This window comes from Cariama cristata, unplaced genomic scaffold (assembly GCF_000690535.1).
Source record: "Cariama cristata isolate BGI_N322 unplaced genomic scaffold, ASM69053v1 scaffold2007, whole genome shotgun sequence".
In the NCBI taxonomy this organism is placed as follows: Eukaryota; Metazoa; Chordata; class Aves; order Cariamiformes; family Cariamidae; genus Cariama; species Cariama cristata.
Window position 1 is genome coordinate 274 of NW_009628151.1, and position 19,845 is coordinate 20,118.

Here is a 19,845-nt window from a genome sequence, read left to right on the forward strand (position 1 = left end):
AACAGAGGTCCTTGAAATTTTGATAATCTGCCGAGTTAGATTTCATGAGGTACCACAGTTGCAACAGTCTTTTCTGATTATTGATAGGATAGAAGAAATCCCTACAGAATTACTGTCTAACTGATAGAATTTCTGTGTTTACAGAAACATTTAATGCTTCTTGTGTTTAACTGTCTGTTAGGCACAAGCTAGGAGGAGGTAGTGGGGAAAGCATCTTGGTGTCACAGCTTCAGCATGGGCTGACACTGGAATTTGAACACAGCGATTCGCCTCGTCGGCTTCGTCTTGTACTTAGTGAATTACTAGCAATTATGAATAAGGTAAATTTCTCCATAGCTGGATGCTTGCGAATTTTATGTCAGTGAAAATGCTCTCTGGATAGGTTGCTATGCTGTCTGGTTCTGGTTCCTTTCCTGGTGCTGCTGATGTGCGTGAGTACTCTTCTCCAGTTCTTACCTGCTTCACCAAGACTTAAAGTCTCAGTCTGATTGAACAGTGGCATGTGATTAAACTCCTTATGACCCCAGCTTCCTAGAGGAAGTCCTTCTTCATCACAACAAACGAGGGTCATCTTTTCTAATATGATGCAGACTCTGTATACTCTGTAATATGCTGTACTCAAATGTAATGTGATTTTGTGATACATCAGTGCAGAAATCATATTTGAAAATGAAATTGTGACTTGTCTTCATCCAGTTCTTTTCTCCTATTACAGTATGGTATCAGCCACTGTATTTCTCTTACTCTCCTTCCTTGCCACCCGCCCCAGCATTTTATTTTCCTTGTGTAAACTTACCATGTTTTCAGAATTGTCAGTGAGCTATTTTTCTTTCTTCTGGAAAGAAGTAATGATTCCAGCCATATTGAAGTGTTTCCACTAATAAATATTTCTTATTCTAAACACTTTTATTGGCTGTTCTGGTTATAGCTGTACATTTTGGACAATTTCTGATGTATTCAATCTGCTGAATTTAAAGCCATAGAAGACTGATTAGACAAATTGCTTCATAAAACCTGTTCAGTGATGATGAATCATGTCTTGTAGGTGTCAGAATCAAACGGTGAGTTTTTTCTCAAGTCATCTGAGCTCTTCGAGAGTCCTGTTTATCTGGAAGAGGCAGCAGATGTTCTCTGCATTTTACAAGCAGGTGTAGTATTCTGTATTTACAGTGTTTTCTAACCTCCCACAAATGTATCAAAATAACTTTTGGCGCCATTGTGACTGATTTAAGCTTAATCTAGGCTTTCTAGCTCTGAAAGAGGAATAGAACATAGATTGATTTTCCATTGATTGATTTGAGTGTGTTATTTAAATGCATATTAAAAGCAAGGTTTTATTTGTTTGACAGTGAAACACTGACTTTTAAAACCCTCTTTTTATCCAGAGCTACCATCGCTGTTGCCGATAGTTGATGTGGCTGAAGCTCTGCTGCACGTTAAAAATGGAGCCTGGTTCCTCTGCCTTCTGGTGGCCAACGTTCCTGATAGCTTTAATGAGGGTGAGTTACAGTTTCTTCTTGTCCAGCTTTTTTTTTTTCTAAAGGTTTGAAATGATTTTAGCAATGTAGTTAATTCTGGACTAAACCATGTGTCATAAATATTTGAACGGGAGACCATTTGGCTTATGAAATATAATTTGAATGCATTTATTCCTAGAGATGGTAATGGGCTCCCATTCTCATCATGTTGATTCCCCTTTTTTGCAGCTTACTTGTAGACTCCTTGTGTACATGTTGCAGCTTTTCACCTGTAGGTCACCTTTATAAAGGCTGACTCGGGCAGCGAGTGACTGGGACTACGAACCTGGTCTAACCTTGCTAATCGTTCTTGTCCCTTAAACTGAAACATATTACGAGGTCAAAAGTTTGTATTGACATTGCCTGTTTAGCATCCCTTACCTCGCAATAAGATTTCAGCCTCCAGGGCTGCCAGATGCACAGGTTACATTAGATAGAGTACGAGTAGTAATTGGATGATGCATAAGTCTGTAATGACCCTGTAATTTCTCTGAGGAGAAAGACCATTTCCTTGTTCTGCTTATACAGCATAGATCATGAGTTCTTGGGCCACACAAACCTTGTCTGGGCAAGTAATAAATCACAGTGAGCTGAACAGAATGCCTTGACTTTGTGTGTTTATGTGGCTTTCTGTTGGAAAGGCCAGATTTACTTACACCTTCTGCTGGACATTTAGTCTGTAGAGGTTTGATTAAGAACGGTGAACGGCAGGACGAGGAAAGTGTTGGAGGCCGTCGTAGAACAGAAGCACTTCGCCACCTGTGTAAAATGAATCCTTCCCAAGCTCTAAGGGTCCGAGGCATGGTGGTAAGTCTGTCATTAGTCTGTCATGAGAATCATAATTATTATCCTTATTGGAACTTTAAAAACAACAAAGATGATTGAGCCTGAGCATTTTATCTAGGTGGAAGAGTGTCACCTACCAGGTCTTGGTGTGGCTTTGACCTTGGATCACACCAAAAATGAATCTTCAGATGATGGAGTGAGTGACCTGGTGTGTTTTGTGAGTGGTTTGCTACTTGGAACAAATGCAAAGGTTCGAACTTGGTTTGGAACTTTTATCCGAAATGGGCAACAGGTATGAAAATCTTTGAATGTTCTGCTTTTAAAAAAATATTATAGCTTGCTGTAAACCTTCTGGATGTAGGCACCCATATTTGTCTGAATGCATGTAAGTCCTGTTGCATGTTGTGGAGCAACCTTTACAAGGCAACCTCTTCTTGTGGGACCATCAGTTCTATAAATAGCGTCCCTGAAGGCAGCTATTTGATTGTTCCTCTGAGAGATTTGTAGGCGTGGAAACCAGGGAATTGTGAGTTCGTAATGTTTACCTGGTGGATATGTTCATCCTCAGCGTTCACAATAGGAAACTGTGTCTTGACTTGCTTCATTGAGTAAGTCAAAGCTTGTGTTTTGATGTAATAAGCTATTGTATTATGATCAAGGGTTGCCTGTTGCCTTGGTACTGAAAATTATATTTTAAAAAAATTCCTCTTCTCCACTGCTTCTGTTTTTTTCCTTGACTTCATCATTATGGAAGCTCTTATGTAATACATTGTACGATGGGGTGAATTTTACATTGTCGTTCTCATCTTTTAACCTTTTATGCAGAGAAAAAGAGATAATATCAGTTCTGTGCTTTGGCAAATGAGGAGGCAGCTGCTCCTGGAGCTCATGGGAATCCTTCCCACGGTTCGCAGCACACACATTGTTGAAGAAGCAGATGTTGATCTGGAGCCAAATGTGTCTGTGTATTCAGGACTGAAGGAGGAGCATGTTGTGAAAGCCAGCGCGTTGTTACGTCTCTATTGCGCTTTGATGGGAATTGCTGGCCTGAAGTAATGAATGTTTTAATGCTCTGTGTTTTTTTATTTGCTCTCTGTCCAATTAAACAGAGGTTGAGAGCTTTGGGCACTTTTAACGTGAGCTGTCTCTTAATGCCATTGTGTCCTTGAAACAGTCTTGGCAAGACTCACCGCTTTTGGTACTAGGGGAGGCCCTCCTCACGTGCTGAGGGCTGGAGTTGCCAGTTGATGGAAGTTTCTTTATCTTTATAGTGCAGAGAGCAAATATTCTGTAATACTAAGGTCTCTGGAGACAGGTGTGTTTTTTACTTTCCAGTACTATTCTGAGCAGAAAATTTTTTTCATTCTAATTGTAAAGATCCGTTTATCAACTTTGCTTTTTAAAAAAAATCTAAAATAATGCAAGAAATGTGATGCTGTCTTTGCTGCAAAATCAATTCTACTGACTTGTTAGAAGTGTAGGCCTAAGTGGTTGGAGCCGTGTGTACAAGAGAAAGCAAGTGAAAACTCTCGCAACAGACACTATGAATTTTGAATTTCTGTTCCTTTACTTTTACTTTTTGGAGAGTGCTAATGTGGCATCTTTTATGGACTGTTAGTTTAAATGTGTTTTCTACTAATAGGCAAGATTATGTCCTGGGGAAGTTTTCTCACCGTTATTCTCTCTTAACAGAGATTTTTATGTCTTTAAGTTCAAGGAGAATTACCAGCTAATCTTGATACTCATTTATTGATAGCAACTTGATAAACAGATTAAATAACAGAGAAAATTTAATCTTTAACCATTGTGATGAGATTGGAAATCTCTTCACTTTTAAATTAGCAGCGTGGGTTTTGTTCTTTTTGTGTCCTACTCAGGCCAACTGATGAAGAAGCTGAGCAGCTACTGCAGCTAATGACCAGCCGGCCTCCCGCAACTCCAGCTGGCGTTCGCTTTGTATCTCTTTCTTTTTGTATGCTTCTGGCCTTCTCCACTCTTGTCAGGTACCTCTCAATAAAGGGGGAGCTTTGTAAAGATGTTACTCTTAGCACTGTTAAGGCAATGACCTCCACAGAGCTGCACAGTTTTTCTCTCCTAATTCTTTATACAAAGAGTTGTCCGTATGTTGATTGAAGGGATTTGTCTCACACTATCGTGAGTAAATTGATATTCCACTCTGCTCCCTGTCTTGTTCATAGCAAATCTTTTGAGAGGGGAGCATTGGCATTAGCTTAGTTTGGAGTGGTTTTTGAAGGCTAAAGTAGGCCTTACTAATTCACTTTTCTGTTGAACAAATTTATGGCTAAATTCTTTAGAGACCCTGTTCAAAAGAGTAGCAATATAGATATTTAACGGATGTAGCTTTCTGCTGCGTGCATTCAAGACAGGAAATTGTCTGACAATTGGACTGAAGTTTGTGCTAAATGTCAGTGCTTATCAGCTGTTTGATGCTAAAGTGAAAGTGACAAGACTCTGCTAGTAATTGTTACTAAAACTGATGGTAGTTCCTGCGAAAAGGATCTTTTATGGATTATTTTTTTTTGTGCAGCACCCCGGAACAGGAGCAACTCATGGTAATGTGGCTTAGTTGGATGATAAAGGAAGAAGCTTACTTTGAAAGGTGAGAGGAGGCTTCTTTTGTTTTTAATGAGTCCAGTAATCTCACATTTATTTACGCCCTATTGGAAATTAACTCTTCCTCTTTGTTATCATTAGCATTTCTGGTGTGTCTGCTTCTTTTGGAGAGATGCTTCTCCTGGTAGCCATGTATTTCCATAGTAATCAGCTCAGTGCTATCATTGATTTGGTCTGCTCCACCTTGGGAATGAAGGTAAATCCTAAACTGTTTCTAGCACATACATTTCTTTGTTAAAATTAACTTTTTACTGTGTATTTATATTATTGTATTTACTTTAGTTTTGATATAAAGAACTATGGTTTTGCTAATGTACTTAAAGCAAATGTAAAGTAAAAAAATGGATAGCTAAGTAAATTAGTTCCTCTAGAGAAACATTATGCATACCTCTTGATACAGAGGAATGTGATGATAAAAAGTATCTTCAAAAAGTGCTGACTTGTTGAAATCATTATTTGCAAGAAATGAACTTTTTTAGAAGACTAATTGAAGTAGGTTTCAAACTGAGATGCAGACTTTTTATTTTAAATAATCTAAAGAAATATCTGTGTATGTAATAATTAATTTCTGAAAATAACTGAGGGAGACTTGCCTTCAGTTTGCTATTGTGAAACAATGGTTCATCGAATGTAAAAGGTAGGTAGTTTTTAGGATAAGGAAGATGTGGAGTAATGAACTTGTGATATTTGAAAATATTTTTGTTCTACGTTTGAAGTATAGATGTGAGTGTTTCCCTGGTATCTCAGTGAAGACAAGTTTAAAAAGGTTAGAAGTTAACAGTTTATAAAGTAAATTTGCAGTTGTTATTTATAAGAAAGCTAGAACTGAAAATTACAAGTACTTTGTCTTTGTTTCAGATTGTTATTAAGCCCAGCTCACTCAGCAGGATGAAGACAATCTTCACACAGGAGATTTTCACTGAACAGGTATTTTAAACCTGGATCTTTTTTTCTTTTTTTTTCTTTTTCCTTTTTTTTTTTTTTCCTTTCTTTCTTTCTTTTTTTCTTTCTTTCTTCTAGGATTGCTTCAGTTTGACCTACAAGAAGAATCCAAGTCCTGCTGGTACTGAAGAGCCTTGGCTCGCTCTTTTTGTACTCAGATCTGATTACGCTTTTTGAACACTTGGCTTTTTTAAATAATGGGGAAGCAAAGGAGAAAAATTGTCCACTATGACATTATTTTTTGCAGTAGCAGGAAGTCGTTCACAAATGTAGTACGTGTGCTACAGTTTTACACATACTGTATTAAACTACCTAAAAAATATTCTTCTGCTTTCAAACAACCAAAAATAAGTAAACTCCAGAAAGAATGTAGCTGTGCGACTTTGTCACCTTGTGCTTATGCGTTGCGATAAGTTGGTATTTTTCTTGTTAATTATAACTTTCCTTTAGGTTGTTACGGCCCACGCAGTTCGCGTGCCTGTTACAGGCAATCTCAGTGCCAACATTACTGGGTTTTTACCTATTCACTGTATTTACCAGCTTTTAAAAAGTCGATCATTCACCAAGCACAAAGTATCCATTAAGGTATGACCTTCATTTTATTTCAGTTCATAATTTTGAATGTTGACTAGATTTTGCAGGCTGTTTTTTTGGTCAAATTATAGGAACTGAATTCTTGATGAATCTTATAGCCTATTACCATGCAATTTAAGAAGGAACTGGATATTAATTTAGGGTATCCAGTTTTAGCGCTGTAATCCAGAGACCACAACTTAGTGAAGTTAAAAATAATAAGAAAGTTATCTCTTTAAAAAACTGCGCTTAAGAAAATTGTAGTCAGAATGGTGTTTCCAGCCAGGACAAGTTTTATTGGTGGGTCTGTACAGAACAGAGTCCAGGATGCACAGTTTATGACCAGGCCCAACTCAGAACTGGTATTACACTTTCCAAAGTCGCTGCCTCAGTCAGTTACATTTTTTGTAACTAGTTAAAATGGGATGTACTTGCAGACAAAAAAAATTGCCCTCCAGCTTTGAAACTGAACATGTAATGGCATTTTTTTTCCCTAGGACTGGATCTATCGACAGCTCTGTGAAACCACCACTCCACTCCATCCTCAGTTGCTTCCTCTTATTGATGTCTACATTAATTCTATTCTTACTCCTGCATCTAAATCCAACCCAGAGGCCACAAATCAGCCTGTCACGGAACAGGAGATACTGAATGTTTTTCAAGGACTCTCTGGGGTAAGTGATTTGTTTGCTTCTTTCATGGACTTTAACGTGAACATGTGGTTCAGTATTTTGTACATACACTTGATGCAGATTCTGTAAGTTGCCTCACTTTTTGTCTTTAATGTCTGTATAGTAAACTGCCTCCTACTCCAGTGATGGTCATGCGTTTTGAAGTGAATCTTGTTAGTGCTAGTCAGAATTTTAGGAGAATTGCTGTTTGTCCTTGTTTTGCCCTTTTCCTTGGGAACTCACTGACTCATGCTGTAAAAAATGCAAAGAAAAGCACTTCATGGAATGAAAAGTGGAGGTGTTCATGTAGGATTTGTGTAATTTTTGTACTGACTTGATCTTGTTAGGTAAAAATACTGCTTAACTGAAGCACTCTAGATGTTTTTGAAAGAAACATTGTCATTTTGATAGAATATGAGAATGGTCACTTGGACACATGTAGAATAAGTGGCGAGCACTGACTTGCCTTGGACTCCTGGGATTACCCCTTGTTAGTGTCCCAAGATACCAAAAATACATTTTATGTTTGAAGTTCATTTAAAATAAAAAAAAAAAGTTCCCCGCAGCTTTCAGTTTGGACCTCATATGGCTTAATATTTTTATACAAGGCTTACTGCCTTATCTTTCTTCATATTTGCAGGTAAATCCAAATTTTTGTTCTCAAGAATCAGGAATGCAACATGACCTTTGTATGTGGTTTTATGTACAGGGAGAAAATACTCGTCTTACTCAACGATACAGCATCACAACACAATTGCTTGTCCTCTACTATGTCCTGTCGTACGAAGAAGCACTTCTGGCAAACACAAAGATACTAGGTATATGTCAGTGCATCAGTGGAAAACAGATTGAAAGTTAGATGCAAAGAGAGGAATTCTTAGAATAACCAAAATTTAAGTTGCTGTCACATTCAAGCACAGCATAAAAAGTTTAGATTCTTGTAATAAATCATAGAATCACAGAATGATTTGGATTGGAAGGGACCTTAAAGATCATCCAGTTCCAACTCCCCAGCCATGGGCAGGGACACCTTCCACCAGACCAACTTGCTCAACACCCCATCCAACCTGACCTTACTGTGGAAATTCAGGAGATAAAGTTTCTGCTAAAACTCTAGTGGAGTAATCTGTTTTCCAGATTAAAAAAGGTCCAGACTGGCCAAAAAGTTACCAGAAATGTTTATGACCATCTAATAAATATAGCAGCAATTAACAAATTAACAAAGACTTCTTAATTACTTCAGATCTTCATTTATTGGCGTGTCATCAGACTTGCACATACATTTCTTTGGGTTGGCAATTTTATACTTGACAATATTGAATTGTCTCTTTTTACCTTTGAAATGGAGGCTTTAAATCAATTCGAAAAGAAGGTTGTGTAGTTTATTGACAGAGTTTAATTTCAGTGAAAACATAGTGTTTATATCTGGTGAGTGTTTTTAACTGCCCTTTTTAGGGTGCAAAGTTTCCAGCATTCATCAGTGCTATTTTCTTCATGATATTCAAGAAAGACTGAAATACTCCAAAATCAATTACGGTTCTTCCTGCATTTATAACTTCCACCTCACTACAGGGTGTTGCTTGTGCCAGCAGTTTGAATTGTGTGTACCAACTGATAACCTTTTTTTTTTAAGAATAAAAAACCTTCAATAAAGTGTAGATTTGAGCTACGATCTTGAAATCAGTTGGACTTGGTCAAAGATATTACGGAGATCTTGCGAACAAATCTAAATGCTAGGAAAATGTTAAATGGAAATGTTCACAGAAATGCTTTCCTGAAGAGCTTAATTTAATACTTTAACAGGAATGAGGTGTATTATTTGGGATTTTCTCTGTTTTACCTGGATAATATAGAGACAGGTGCTTTACATTTTCTTTACTGATTCGGCTGGGGAAATCATCTTTTCCAACTGGAAGGGTTATGCGTGGTTTCTTGTCCTGTTCCCTTATAGCTGCCATGCAGAAAAAACCCAAGTCTTACTCTTCAGCGTTAATGGATCAGATTCCAATCAAGTTCCTGATCCGGCAGGCACAAGGACTGCAGCAGGAACTGGGAGGTATATCTGTGTGTGAAAACCTAATGTGCGTGAAGAAGGAAGGCTAAGTGTGTTTCCAGCTCTGTGGCTATTGTCTGTTTCACAGTGTGCCTTCCTTTCTCTTTTGTTTAAAATCTGTCAGTAGTAGCTAGTGAGATTACAGATATGTTTGAAGAGTAATACTGGAATTTTGGGGAAGGCAGTTCTTTTTAGGGTAGGTCTTACCTACCTAGGGTAGGTTTTAGAGTAGGAATCGCCTGAGAATTTTTGACTATTCCAGACTGAGTTTAAGAGTTACTCTAGGGTCCTCCCGCCTTTCCAAAAGGTAACTTTTCGTTTCAGTTGGGGTTGGAATATTGGATTATAAACATGCAAGCTCATTGAACTTCTTGGCAGTGATTCAGTTAAGGTCTGTTGTTGAAATGATAGGCACAATTATGCTCAGGTGAAAGATGTAGCTACTCAAATCTAAGATGTATACTTTCTTAATACCCATAAAGGCTTGCATTCTGCACTGTTACGCCTTCTTGCAACTAACTATCCACACCTCTGCATTGTGGAAGACTGGATCTGTGAGGAACAGATCACAGGCACTGATGCCTTACTGAGGAGGATGCTTCTTACAAACATGGCGAAGAATCACTCTCCCAAACAGCTCCAAGAAGGTAAATAACTTCATCTGAAGTAAGCAGTGTTCTTTCCAAATTGGTTGGAATACAGTGGATTTGGAAGTATGTAGCCATTTAATTAATTTCCTCATACTGCATTTGTATAATGAAAACGTTCTGCTGCCAAGTTAGAAAAAATGTCAAAGTCCAGTTTTACCAAGATCCCATTGTATTTATTTTATAGCATTTTCCATGCTGCCTGGAAATCATACGCAGCTGATGCAGATCTTGGAACATTTAACACTTCTCTCAGCTGGTGAATTGATCCCATATGCAGAAGTATTGACATCAAATATGAATCGCTTGCTGAATGCTGGAGTCCCTCGGAGGATTCTTCAGACCGTCAATAAACTTTGGATGGTTCTTAACACTGTGATGCCAAGAAGGTAGGCTCAAAATACTGTTTAGTTTGTTGTTGCAGATAGGTGGAATGCCACCTTCTGTTTCAAAAATAATGACACAATGCCTTTGGGACTGAATAGAATGTGTTGGAGTTGTGTTCATTTTTGCTTTGTTGAGATTTTTAACCTTTGCATTTAAAAAGAAGGTACTACTTGTTCTCAGGGGAAAGGAAGTCACCCATTCACTTAAAATATAGGAGTATGGTGTTATAGTGTACATTGTTTATGACCAAGTACTGATGAAACATGAACTGACTCTGGTAAGAACCATGCCTTTTCTGAGGAAGTGGATGCCCTCTTGCAGCGAAAACAGTTTAGTTGCTATAATTGCAGTGAGTGTAAGTTAACTATATCTTGCTTAACATCAAGGGCTGCAAGTGAGGTATGGGGTTTTTGCTCCTTGATAGGCCTAGAAAAATTCAGCTGACTGAGATAAGTGAGTGTCCAGATGCTTATGTGATCCTTTTTCTCATACGGATTATCTGTTAAAAAATTGTAAAAATAATCTTGTTTTAGGCTATGGGTGATGACTGTTAATGCTCTGCAGCCTTCAGTAAAAATAGTCCGACAGCAGAAGTACACTCAGAATGATCTGATGATTGATCCTTTGATTGTACTAAGATGCGATCAGAGAGTTCATAGGTAAGCATCTCCCTCCTTTAGCTTTTTATGTTCTGTGGTACTTACATTGGTACATAGTGAATGCTAAACATAAAGCTGTCTCATAGAAAACTGCTAAAAGCTTTCAGTACTTCAAAACATATTTTCAAACTAATCATCTGAATTTGTAAGTTCCATCTGTTTTGTATTAAGCTTGTTGGTCTGAGGTGAGCTGTGCATGCTGTTTCAGCATGTTATACTGTCCAGCTGAGTGTCTTATTGGACAACCTTACACCCAGCTCTATTTTGGGAACTTTGGGATTTGTACATAGGTCATCCATTTTAGATTTGTGTGTGTGAATTTGTTCTAAATAGACATTGCAGCGTGCTTAAAATGGTTGCTGCCACATGGTGGTGGTGGTGGTTGAGGTTGTAGCTGTAACATCCTTCCACTTCACATTGTCTTTTGCCATCCCTCATGGGCCTGTAAGTATTCCATGTTTTTGGGGTAACAGTTTCTGCCAGTGGGTGCTTGATGGATATGACAAAGGTAGATTTGCTTAATTTCCCACAAAAGTCTTTTAGTAGTACTTAGAAATTAGTTCCCGTAGATACAGTGATGACAGAGGAGGATGTGTAATGCTGCTTTATAGCTCTGATGCAGAAGAATAAACTGAGAATTTAAGTAGTGAAAATGATCATAATCAGTAGCAGTGGACCAGCTTTTACGGAGAATGTGAAATAATGCAAACAGAGGTCAGAATTTCTAAATTATAACTTTACTTTTTTATAGTAATAAAGAAAATTGCATCCCTTATCCTAAAAAAATACGGTTAATCATTTTAAATGTAGTTTAGCCCCTAGCTTTATTCCTTGTGTATTCTTTTTCATATGATCTGTCAGTTGTGGTTTATTTTTCCCCTTTTTTATTATCCTTTTGTTCATAATAAATGACTAATAGTCAACTTGATTTGTTCTTCAAGTTCTTGTTTGTATGCATCTGTCCTCACTTGCCTTTTAGCAATTGAGCCATGAATCCAATTTTCATGTGAGTTGCTACAACTCTGCTAGACTTCAGGTTTCTGTTGATGACATCTTTAATCCCCAACCCGTAGGTGAAATATTTAAATGTATGTCCCTTCAGCCCTGGATGCAAATTGAAAATCCTACATTTCTAAAACTGTTAGAGATTTATAATGCAATGTGATTTGAAAACTATCATCTTAGTATTGTGGAAGCAGTTCAGAGCTTGTCTGCCTTATTTTTCCCCGTCATTCAGATAATTATTTTTCTTTATTTCACGTACAGCTGACCCTTTTCGGGTTTCCTTTGTTCATCAGAAATCAATCTTTTCAGCAGCTCCTTAGTTTTATAGAGTGTACGCATAGATGTGTCTGCATGAGAGAAGCAGGACTGAATGGCAGGGCAGCAGGATTGTAACCTTTAGTATTTTGTTGCGTTGGGGAAAACAGCTTTAGTATGGGCCATGCTACAACCAAACGAGCCTTTGAGGAGTGCTTTTAGTTTGTTCATATTATCACTGTCTTACTGTTCTGCCTACTGAAATGCCTTTATTTTATCACGTGTTCCTGTATCAGGAGTCCTCCTCTGATGGATATAACTTTGCACATGTTGAACGGGTATCTTCTTGCTTCAAAAGCTTACCTCAATTCTCACCTGAAGGAAACTGCAGAGCAGGACATTAGGCCATCCCAAAACAATGCAATGGGTCCAGAGGCCCCAGAAGTTACAAGGGAAGAATTAAAAAATGCATTGCTTGCTGCTCAGGTAAGGGGAAAGAAATGGATATTAAATGATGTGAGGAAAGACAATGATAAAACAGAAATACAGAAACAGGAAATTAAAAAAGGAGACCTTTTTGCTTTTTTTTTTTAAACTGACTTCTGTTACCATGAAAAAGAAAACCGCCTCTGTGTTCAGATTGTTAAATATTTCAGTCTTCTGTTTTGTAGTCTGAAGGATTGTGTTGGTTAACTGCTTTGATGGTGTTCTTTTCTGTTAGTTAGAACAGAAGAGTTCTGCTTACTACCCCTTTTGCCCTGTTGCTTGTGTTAATCCAGAGGCTCTTTCTGTACTTAGATTTGGAGCAGTGAAACATGAATAAATGTGACAGACCTATGTGTGATCATTTGAACTACGTTATTTAAGAGAAGCAGCCAGCATTGTAAAGTGTGAGGCTGAAGAATGGTTAACTTGCTTAGCTTGACATATGGAAATTCTTGAGTAATCCTGTTTCACAGACAGTCTCTTCTTACCTCTGTCTGGAAGAATGTCACATATATAGTCCTTATTAAGAGATTATTTTTGAGTTAATAGGAAGTTTTCTATTTAAATGAGTAGTGTGGTCTCTCCTGAATACTGTGAACTACACGGCCACGTGCATATTTTGTCTGATCTGGGTGCTTTAAGGAACCATTGGATATTTATTTTGAAACAATACAAGATTCTGTTGAATTTACTCCTTTGATCTGTGATGATGATGATGTGTTGGCTTTAAGCTTTTTTTCTTCGAGTCTTGATTCAGATAAAGTGTTGGGTTTTTTTAATGTTCTGCAGGATTTATGATTCTTGAACTGAGTTGTTTTAATTCTGTATAAAAAAACCCTATAGCTAGAAATTCTAGCCACCTGACAGTCTTCCATTTGTTAAATTGTCATTACTTTGTATTTGATTTCTTTAATCTCATTGAGGTTTTTTATGCATATTCTGTTGCTTATTTTCTTCGCAGGACAGTGCTGCTGTGCAGATTCTTCTGGAGATCTGCTTACCTACAGAAGAAGAGAAAGCCCAGAGCAGTAATACCCACAGTTTGCTAAAGAGTGTTCATAGTACCACAGGCCCTAAGAGTCCTGAACTAGAAGAAGAAGATAGCTTGCTGTGTAATCTTCGAGAGGTCCAGTGTCTGATCTGCTGTCTGCTGCATCAGATGTATATAGCTGATCCCAACATAGTCAAACTAGTTCATTTCCAGGTCTGCTTTGCACTATTTCAGTTCTTTCATGATTCCTCTGGTTAAGAAAGAGCCAGATGAAGTGGTTGAAGGATGCTGAATGTGGTTGTTTTGTTCCTCAGAAATTGTAACGGCCTGCTTTTCTGCTTCTCGTCTCGCCAAATTTGTAGTACCTACACTTCCTCCATATTTCAGTGCCTGGACTCTGTTTTGTAGCCGAGAAGGGATGACCTAAACTATACCTGTATTGTTGAACACATGCTTTCTTTGTGCCTCTGCCCTTTCTTGTACCAAAATAGTTTGTCCATTCTAGGCCAAGGAAAACTGGCCTAATCATCTTTTAATTACTTGTTCCACATCTTTTGTGGGTTGCTTTTTTGTGGCCATGTTTTAAAATTAGTATACTCATTATTCAAAACTGTCATTTGGCTTCAAATGTAAATATCGTCTTATCTTTCCTTTTTGTTAGGGCACAGTTTTTCTCTTTAGAGTGAAAGGAGAAGGGTTGCCCCTGCCAAAGCAACTGTATGCCTTCAAAAAAGGGGAGGGGAAAGATGAGCAAATTTTTTAATATAAATGTGTTTGGTTTTAGTGTGTGTTAAATTGCTCATTGCCAGATGGCAGTCTCTTTAAAAGGAGTTAATTTGCCTTGACCTGGAACTGATTAAGTGCTAAAAAAGCCATAATGGTGCAGTTGTGAAATAAGCAAGTTGAGGCCTATGGTGAAGTTTAGAACACAAGGGAAAGACACAGAAGAAAAGGGTCACTGCAATCTGGTTTACTGTGAGGGGTGGAGGGAGAGTTTCTATGCAAATAATACATTCAGTATTGAGGATAAGGAACTGATTCAGACCCTGAGTTTGTCACCCAGCCTGCCTCTTGCCTTGGCGTACAGGCCTGTTGCTTATAATTCTGAACAAAAGAGATTTACAATTATATTAGTTTTGAAAAAAGCGTTAATGCAGATCTAATTTTAAATCTTAGTTGAAGCAGAATTTGTAAAACACCTTTGACACATTGACTTGTGTTTTCTTAATCACACAGGGTTATCCATGTGAACTTCTGGCATTGACAGTGGCAGGGATTCCGTCGATGCACATCTGTCTGGATTTCATACCAGAGCTCATTGCCCAGCCTGAACTTGAAAAACAGGTACTGTACAGTCATCTGGTTTGAGAATCACCTTAAGTAGTTAACCCTGATGAAGTATCGATTGAGGGGGGAAAAATAAAAGGATCACTAAAAGAAGTCCTGTTCTAACTTGCCTGGGATATTAAGGTAATATCTGTAGCACTTTTACCTTAAATTAAAGGCCCGGCCTTTAAATCCCCTTCAAATCAGGGATTGTGACAACTCCTCTAACATGTCTCAATACACTCGTTTAGGAAATACTCATAAATTTCAATATTACCTTCCAGAACATGAATAAAAGTGCTTTTCAATAATGACTTTCATTGATTCTTTAAACTGAGCAGAAATCAGTTGGCAAAATTTTTGCCTACTTAGTTTTTATCTGATACTTTATAGCTACAGGAACTTCTATGAAGATTTAAATTTTGAAAACCTTTTTTCGAAGATACTCTGTGGAACAGATGAAGCAGCCTTAAGATCAAAATTTTATTCATTCTGATGAAAAGTTTGACTACTAAGTCTTTTTCCAGGGAACATTACTACTGTTTCTGGAAGCAAGCTAGGGACAAGATTATAAATCAATTAAAATTTCTCCTTTGCCAGTTGTCTTACCGGTTCTTTCGCTAGTCTGTCTGCAAGAACAAAGCCAGCTAGAATGACATGTGAGGCTTTCCTCAAAAGTTATGCTATTTGAATCTGAAGGGTGGTAGTTTCTTCTCACTAAAGGCTCGGCAAAAGGGGAGTCAAGAGTTTGGTTGTCAAATGTTTCACCAGTACTTTTGAAGGTCTTCTCATGATGATTGTGAAGAACAATGGCAAATAATCGTTTATTTTTGTAAAGCAATTTGTAGACTCTGATTTGGTATACTGTGACAAAGGGAGATTACAGATTTGAATAGTTGTAGGTAACTGGGATTTGTTGGGCTAAAGATTCCTGTTTTCTATATCAAGCCAACTTTATAGTTGCTCTTATTTAATCCCTTCTGAAATACTAAGTTACTGCTGATGAGAGGACACAAGTAAAGTTAAAACTAGAACACCTCAGACCTTAAACAGCTTTTACAAGGGTTATATTGTAAATTGTGTGTTGCTTTGTTGCTCATCGTTAGTGTCAGAACAAATTGTGTCTGTGGGGGAGATTCTGAAACACTAACGTTGGTACTTCAATTAATGTTAAATATGTGTGGGGTTTTTTTCCTTAATGTCAGCAGAAAAAAATCGAAATAACTATTATTAAGGCTTCTCTCACTTTAATTTCCTCATTGGTAAGATAGAGGATATTTACTAACTCAGAAGTTAGGTGAGGAGCTTTGGATAGAAAGTGCAAAGCAATCTGTCACTTTATTGCTTATTTTTCTTTTGCCTTTCACCTACTTAACAGATATTTGCCATCCAGTTACTTTCATTTTTGTGTATCCAGTATGCACTACCTAAATCTCTCAGCGTGGCTCGTTTAGCTATCAATGTGATGGGAACCCTACTCACAGGTAAGCACTCCAGCAACCCCTGAGTACATTGTTGTGTAAATTAGAATTATTTATCTAGGTTGAATGCAATTTTGTCTAAATGTGACTGTGTTAATTACAGTTGTAAAAGTAAGAATAATTCTTGACTGGATTTTTGTGATAATTCCTTTTTTAGTTAACCGTTTCCTCTTCCTTTATAGTTTTAACCCAGTCGAAGCGCTATGCTTTTTTTATGCCGACCCTGCCTTGTTTGGTGTCATTCTGTCAAGCCTTTCCTCCTTTGTATGAGGATATTATGTCTCTGCTGATACAGATAGGACAAGTTTGTGCTTCTGATGTTGCTACACAGACAAGAGACTTCGACCCAATTATTACACGTAAGTAAAACACCTTGTATTTCAAAAGTAATGTCGTGATCCCAGGGAGAAGATTACATTAATGTTTCATAAGTTTGAGTGTAGTTGGAATGCAATATGAAATTTACTACTGTTGTCCTGTAAATACAGAAGGAATAGGGATAGGTGGACTTACTGGATTAAAGGAGAGAATTTAGAGGCTAACGGGGCTGAAAATACCCCTTTTGTTAAACTTTGTACTTCCTTCCTTCTGTTTTATTTCCCTGCTTGTATCATTTCAAGATGTATCCCTGCGTGCAATTGTTGTGCATAGAATTTACCATTGTAGCCTGAGGATTAAAGACGTGAGCAAAGGCCATTGGCTTTGTAGAACACAAGGACGTTTCAGCCCCTCAGCTGAGGCATAATGGCCGTATAAATCGTCCTAATCTGTTGGAAATACAAAGTCAAATGAGCTACCTGAAGTCTTACACATGTGATAGCATGGTTGGATAAATATATAGTGATTGTGGAAATGTATTAACTGTTTAAGTGTGTCACTTGACCTTGAGCATGTTTTTGTCTCTTTTTTTTGTCTAAAGACAAATGTGCTGTTCATGTGATACAAGGTTCCCTCATGCCATCTATGCTAGAATATTTATGTTAAAAGAAGTAAGAGGGAATATAAAAAAACCCAAAGGAGTCAGACATAGGTAAATTAAAAAGAAATGTTGTAGTGTCTCTAGAAATAACCTGTGGAGTTAAGCCTGGTACATGAAATAGTGATGGCTCAAATTTGCAATTTCACAGCATACATGTTTGCGTTATGGGTGTAATATAACACTTAAAAAACCCTACTTATTTATTTAGATGTATTTTGCTTCTTCTACTTAATTTTCTAGGTCTCCAGCAACTAAAGGAGAAACCATATGAAGTGTCAGGACTTTGTAAAGATTCACCTAACAAAAGTTGTTCAAGGGACATTGCAAGCATGGACCCTGATGTTCGGTTATGTCAGTGTGTTGAAAATACTATCATTGAAATAATTAACATGAGCGTAAGTGGAATTTAGGAAGAATGCAAATGAAATTGTACTGTAGCTAGTCCCACAGTCTATGGTGCCTAAATTTGGAGAAAGCTGCAGAAGTGGATTGAGGAACTGGAGCACAGGAAGTCCCATGTTTTTCATTCATTTGCTTCAGTTATGGCTTATGTTGCTTCCAGTGAAAATTTTTGAGGCTGATGGGGTCAGTCAGTAACTTCCACTGAAACCAAGCACAATTTTCAAGCTTGCTCGGTTTCTGAAGTGATACAGCAACACACCTGAAACGGTCTTATAACACTCTGAAAAGTGAATACTTAAATTTGTTGAGCAAACAGCAAAATGATGGGTAAGAAAAATTTGAGAATGTAGTGCTTTGCGTAAGTTAAATGAACTTCTGTTCCAGAGCCTTGCAGAGCAAGATGGAATAAAATACTCCAAGGAAGACTTGAAAAAGTGGTGTAATTGCACCATCACATTGAGCACTAAGAAAATGCTTTTCCTTTTCTTTTTTTGTGTGTTTCAAACCATTGGTCAAAGTTCCAGTTCATGAGATCAGGAATTTCATTTAAAGATCAGCCAGCCTTCATTAAAAGTTTGAAACTGGTCTAAAAGTTTCTTTAAAAAAAAGTACTAGAACTACAAGATGAGCTGTATAAATGTAATGTTTAAAGAATATGTGTTTCTCCTGCAGCTCAGATGGTTTAGCATTTTTTAACATCACTTAGTTTAAAAGAGATGAGAAAGACTTCAAGAAATAAGTGCAAAGGTATCTTAAGTTATTGTCAGGATAAGATTAAAAAAAGCAATTGGTGTTGAGGGTGACGGTGACAGAAGCTAAATTTCCCTATAATGAAAGGAATGACAGGTTTCAGCCAAACCAAAGTGGTTACGTGCAGCTCAGTGAACAAGAAGGCTGAATCCTTTGTGCTTCATGCATGAAGTTGGTTGTTCTTTTATATACAAAAGCTGCAGGATTTAGCCTTGACAGATGTGTTTTGCGGCATTGCAGAAGGGCGTGTGTGGTGTAATATTTGGGATTTTCTTGGAGGTTGCAGAAGCTTTCATGTGAGGCAGCACATGCTTTTGCAGCAGAGAAAGAAAATTAAGATTTGGCTGTTGTGCCAGAAGTGAATGTAGTACTTCAGCACACTTGAATTGCTAAACTTGTCAATCCAGTGCTTACTCTTTTCTTCAATGACAGCATCCAGGATCCTTAAATAAGTAAAATATTTTTCAATTCAAAGCAGTTTATATTCTAGAAATAATGGTCTGATTCTTTAGTGTGGCCTTGAGAAAGCCTTGCATAGCTCTTGTCTTCTGCCTACGTTGGTGATTTAGGAAGGCCGATACTGAATTGCCCAACACGCCTGGGTTTGCGTTCCAGGATTACCAGCGTACTGTAACCATCTGATAACACCATCAGGCTACCAATAATATTTTTGTCATCTTGATGTAAAATATGTAAATAATCTACACGTACGTATTTTTTTTCCTCTAAGTGTAATTTTATGTGCCGTAGTGGTATTTAAATAAAAAACCTCAAGTGTATGACTTAATTTCAGAGGGAGTTGCCTGTATTGATTTTAACTGTCGGACCCGGTTTAACCGGAGGGCGGCTCCGCCGGGGCGCACAAGACCCTCGCGGACACGGAAGGACGCGGGGCCGGCGGGGCCGCCCTCGGGCCGAGGCCTTCTCCTCCAGGGGCTCTCGTGTGTGGCAGTATTTAAAAGCCACTGACTTTACTGAAACCACTTCCTCATTTTTTAGTTCCCCGTACAGTGTTTCCTGTGCTTAAACCAAGGTAAGTAATAAAAAGTGTTAAAAGTATTTAGCGATGCAATTCCACCACGGTAAACGCGTGGTTGCCCAGCAACGAGTGCAACGCGGAAGCCAACAAGGCCCTCCGTGATTGGCTCTAATGGCGCAGAGGTGGAAGGCGGAAGCGGCTCAGTATGCTATTTGCTGATTGGCGAGCCACGGCCCTTTCCTGTCAGCTGATTGGCGCCGGGTCGGAGGCGGGAAGGACGGATGCTGAAGAGGGTCGCCGTCGCCTGAGGTGAGCGGCTGCG

General features: G+C 38.1%; 1 protein-coding gene across 1 annotated transcript; it reads left to right on the plus strand.

Annotated features, from left to right (window-relative positions):
* Nucleotides 1-181: 181 nt before the first annotated feature.
* INTS2 (integrator complex subunit 2) lies at nucleotides 182-17,921 on the plus strand (the record flags this gene model as incomplete). Its single annotated transcript, XM_009704668.1, has 23 exons — nucleotides 182-320; nucleotides 1,046-1,148; nucleotides 1,386-1,499; nucleotides 2,194-2,324; nucleotides 2,422-2,595; nucleotides 3,129-3,355; nucleotides 4,181-4,306; nucleotides 4,852-4,923; nucleotides 5,019-5,133; nucleotides 5,796-5,864; nucleotides 6,330-6,464; nucleotides 6,950-7,126; nucleotides 7,833-7,941; nucleotides 9,075-9,179; nucleotides 9,659-9,823; nucleotides 10,011-10,212; nucleotides 10,744-10,869; nucleotides 12,426-12,615; nucleotides 13,577-13,819; nucleotides 14,843-14,950; nucleotides 16,311-16,416; nucleotides 16,596-16,772; nucleotides 17,633-17,921. Coding segments are annotated over 23 exons (3,283 nt in total), but the record flags the coding sequence as incomplete, so codon positions are not given.
* Between the last annotated feature and the right edge of the window lie 1,924 nt (nucleotides 17,922-19,845).